This window comes from Engraulis encrasicolus, chromosome 12, assembly GCF_034702125.1.
Source record: "Engraulis encrasicolus isolate BLACKSEA-1 chromosome 12, IST_EnEncr_1.0, whole genome shotgun sequence".
In the NCBI taxonomy this organism is placed as follows: Eukaryota; Metazoa; Chordata; class Actinopteri; order Clupeiformes; family Engraulidae; genus Engraulis; species Engraulis encrasicolus.
This window is the reverse complement of record NC_085868.1, coordinates 19,341,397-19,345,268: the sequence shown is the minus strand read 5'-3', so window position 1 is coordinate 19,345,268 and position 3,872 is coordinate 19,341,397. Positions and strand designations below refer to the sequence as shown.

The window sequence follows — 3,872 nt, the reverse complement described above, 5'->3', positions numbered from 1 at the left end:
ATGATTTGTAGAGGCTAATTCATCTAATTTCAAAGACCGAATGAATTTTCTGTCTTTTTTTCTACTTCTTCTCTTCATGAACATGCATTACGCTTGTCTGTTTTGGTTAAGTGGAGCAGAACTGTAGTGGTGAAGGCTAAGTAGAGTAAAAGCCTTATTACAAACAAAGGGCAATCACACTCCGGCTTTTAGTGCGCTGCTGTCAATGTGCCTTGACTTGTCTTTCAACAGTGTGAATGAACAGGGCCAGAGCATTGAACTCTCTCTCTCTCTCTCTCTCTCTCTCTCTCTCTCTCTCTCTCTCTCTCTCTCTCTCTCTCTCTCTCTCTCTCTCTCTCTCTCTCTCTCTCTCTCTCTCAGAGCATTGAACTCAGGGCTCTGTCTGTCTCAATAAAAATCCTTGTGAAAAGGTTTTCCTTCGCTATTCTACTATACTAAAAAAGCACTTGTGGAGAGTGAAGACCTCCTGGTCCCACACTCCTTTCCATTTATTTTGTATTTGAATGTTATTTACAAATTCCTTCACGACTCGGAAACGTGGGTACACTGCAGTGCAATTGTAGCTTCTACAGCCTCAGGACTCTAAAGCTAAGTTCTCACTTCTCGCTCACTTGCCTACTCGCAACTTGCTCATGGAACATTCGCTTAACGTGCCCGTGGGTTTATTTGCCAATGCAAAAGCAAGAAGTACCGAACTCTGCATTCCAATTGGTTACTCACTTACTCGCCTCGCTCAAAGTTAAAATATTTTCAACTCGGAATCCGCCCACGTCGCATCGCCTGCACACCTCTCGCCAACTCGTCTTGCTGGGACACATAGACATTCTATTGACTTCACTCACTGAGCGAGTAATTAGTAGCGACATGTGTGAAGGACATAAATCTTACCTCTGCAGGAGGTGCCATCCCCGATGTAGTTGACGGGGCAGCGTCCGCACCGGTACCCCCCTCCGGGTCTGCTGAAGCACGGCACTCCCGGGTAGCAGGGCTCGTCCTCGCAGCCTAGAGGCGGCAGAACCAGGTCCAGCTCTTCCAGCTCCTCCGGTTCCGCTCTGGACGCCGTGGTCCCCAGCCCCATGCCCACGCCCAGACCCAGATCCTGAGTCTGCGCCTGGTCTCGCCGACCTATCAGGCTGATACCACCCATGCGTGGTGGGGTGGTGAACCTACCCTGCGTGGTGGTACCGGCAACAGCACCGGCACTGGTACCAGCACCAGCACCAGCACCAACACCACCAGGTCCGAATGAGGAGGGTCTGTGTACCCGTCGGGAGGGGGTCGTGAAGGAGAACACTGGAGGTTGCCGTTCTGGTTCACCGTAACCATCACTGTCACTATCGTCATCCCCGGGCTCCAGGGGCCCATCGGCTGAGTACTCAGACTCGGACTCGGACTCGGAGAAGGAGAAGGAGAGGGCTGTGAGGGCTGCCGTCTGCTGGTGCTGGTGCTGGGCAGGGGTCCAGGCGCGCACACCAACCCCAACCCCAACCCCACCCCCTCCACCTGGGGACAGCAGCAGAGCTGGGGGTCGGTGCTGAGGCTTTGGGTGGGTGCGTGGCTGTGGATGTGGAGGATGCGTCTCTGGGGAGAGGTGTTGTTGTTGTCGTGGAGGTGTCACCTTGACAATGTCCTCTACTGGTGGCTCCACCACCGTGAATCCAACACGTCCAGCTCTCTGAGACGCCTCCACACCCACGTCCGCCTTGGTCTTCCCCCACTTGTTAGCATGCACATGGGGCTGTGAGGAGGTGTGTTGCTTGGCGGTGAATGGCAGGTGGTTCCTGGTGGTGAGTGTGTTTTTAGAGGTGTGTGTGGTGTGCTGATGCTGCTGCTGCTGTTGCTGTTGCTGCTGCTGAGGAGACGTCTGCTGCTGCTGCTGGGTCTGAGGCGATGTCTTTCTCTCAGTCACCACTAGAGGGGGCTGAGGTGGAGTGGCGGGGCTACGCTCCGGGGTGGTACTGCCTACACCTCCACCTCCACCTCCACCTCCAGGCCTGTTGACTGCGGCGGCAGCAGGGGGGGCCTTGGAGAGGGAGATGTGGCGCTGGGGGTTGCGGAAGGGCATGGGGGGGAGGTGTACCTGGGGGGCCTTGCTGTGGGTCAGCGCTGGCCGGCCCAGCTTGGACTGGGCCAGGTTCAACAGAGCAGCTGCCGGAGAGAGAGAGATGAGGGGGGAGAACACACACACACACGCATGCACGCACGCACGCACGCACGCACGCACGCACGCACGCACGCACGCACGCACGCATCAAACATGCACACACAGACATGCAGGCACACGCGCGCACGCACGCACGCACGCACACACACACGCACACACACACACACACACACACACACACACACACACACACACACACACACACACACACACACACACACACACACACACACACACACACACACACACAGTTTAGTACTTTTATTTGGATCTCACCAAGAAGGCAGCATTACAAATCCAAATAGTGATGGAAGCAAATGTCATAGCAATCAGTAGAGACTGATCAGAATCATAGGGTCCTATGCAATACATTACAGGTCAGAATGGCCTGGTTAATTTAAGTTGTTTAGGGGTAGACAATGCAAGCCTATGTACATGTCCTAGGCTGCCAAACACAAGAACAATAAGCTTACAGTTGAAACCTTGATTTGTGACCACATCCATAAGTGGCTGGTATTTTAGGATCTTGGAGTGGTAGCAAGTATCCATGTAGAGATCAAAGGGGCAACCTATTTCCACAAAGGAGACATTTTTATTGTCAGCATCTATAATGGTCCGGTGTGTTTGGAATGCTGCTTAAAAGTGTGTCATCATGACTGTCGCTGAACCAGTCCATTTTTACTGTGCAATTTGTGTGTATTTGCGTTGAAATGTCCTGTGCCTCTTTAATGCCTTGGGCTATAATGTTGACCAGTCTGTCATGTCGCGCTACATACAGTCCTTTATAGAAGTTGCATACACACACACACACACACACACACACACACACACACACACACACACACACACACACACACACACACACACACACACACACACACACACACACACACACACACACACACACACACATTCAGGTTAAACCACAACTAAAGTACTGTACACATTATATAAGGGAAATATCCAGAAGAAGAAATGCATTCAAAATGGACCATAGTGACAGTGTGTCAGCGCTCAACACTAAAGTAATACTGAAGTACTATAAAGAAAAGAGGTAACACTTTATAATAAGTACCCCTTTTTAGGCATTACTTAAGGGTTAGTTAAGCCTTATTTTACCATTAGTTAACCCTTAGTGAATCATGAGTTAATCATTATGTAAGCATTATTTCTCATTTCCTAACTATTATCTACTACCGTTAGTAAATGGTTAGTGTGTGCTGATGTAACAGTTCGCTAAGCAAAGTTAAACCTCAGTTAAGCCTTATTTTTAACATTAATTAACCCTTAGTGAATCATGAGTAAGTCGTTATGTATGTGTTATTTCATCATAAGCAATGCTTATCAAGTCATTTGTTAACGTTTTGGAAAGCATGGAAAGGTTTTCACTTTAAAAGTTCCCCAGATATGCGCAAGTAGTGAGTTGTAACTTCTTGTTAATGCATGAGCAATGCCTAACAAATCATTTGTTAACGTTTTGTAAAGCATGGAAAGGTTTTCACTTTAGATCAGTTCCCCAGATATACTTAAGTAATGAGTTGTAACTCCTTGATAATGCATAAGCAATGCTTAACAAGTCATTTGTTAACGTTTTGGAAAGCATGGAAAGGTTTTCACTTTAAAAGTTCCCCAGATATGCGCAAGTAGTGAGTTGTTACTTCTTGTTAATGCATAAGCAATGCCTAACAAATCATTTGTTACCGTTTTG

The 3,872-nt window shown here is 48.9% G+C and overlaps 1 protein-coding gene across 1 annotated transcript in view; it reads right to left on the bottom strand.

Annotated features, from left to right (window-relative positions):
• Positions 1-2,118, bottom strand: part of LOC134459387 (sushi, nidogen and EGF-like domain-containing protein 1) — a 32,316-nt gene extending 30,198 nt beyond the window's left edge. Inside the window, exon 1 of the mRNA XM_063211729.1 lies at positions 889-2,118. Within this exon, the coding sequence (XP_063067799.1) occupies positions 889-2,065 (1,177 nt within the window). The 5' untranslated portion in view covers positions 2,066-2,118. The remainder of the gene's footprint in view (positions 1-888) is intronic.
• Positions 2,119-3,872: the final 1,754 nt, after the last annotated feature.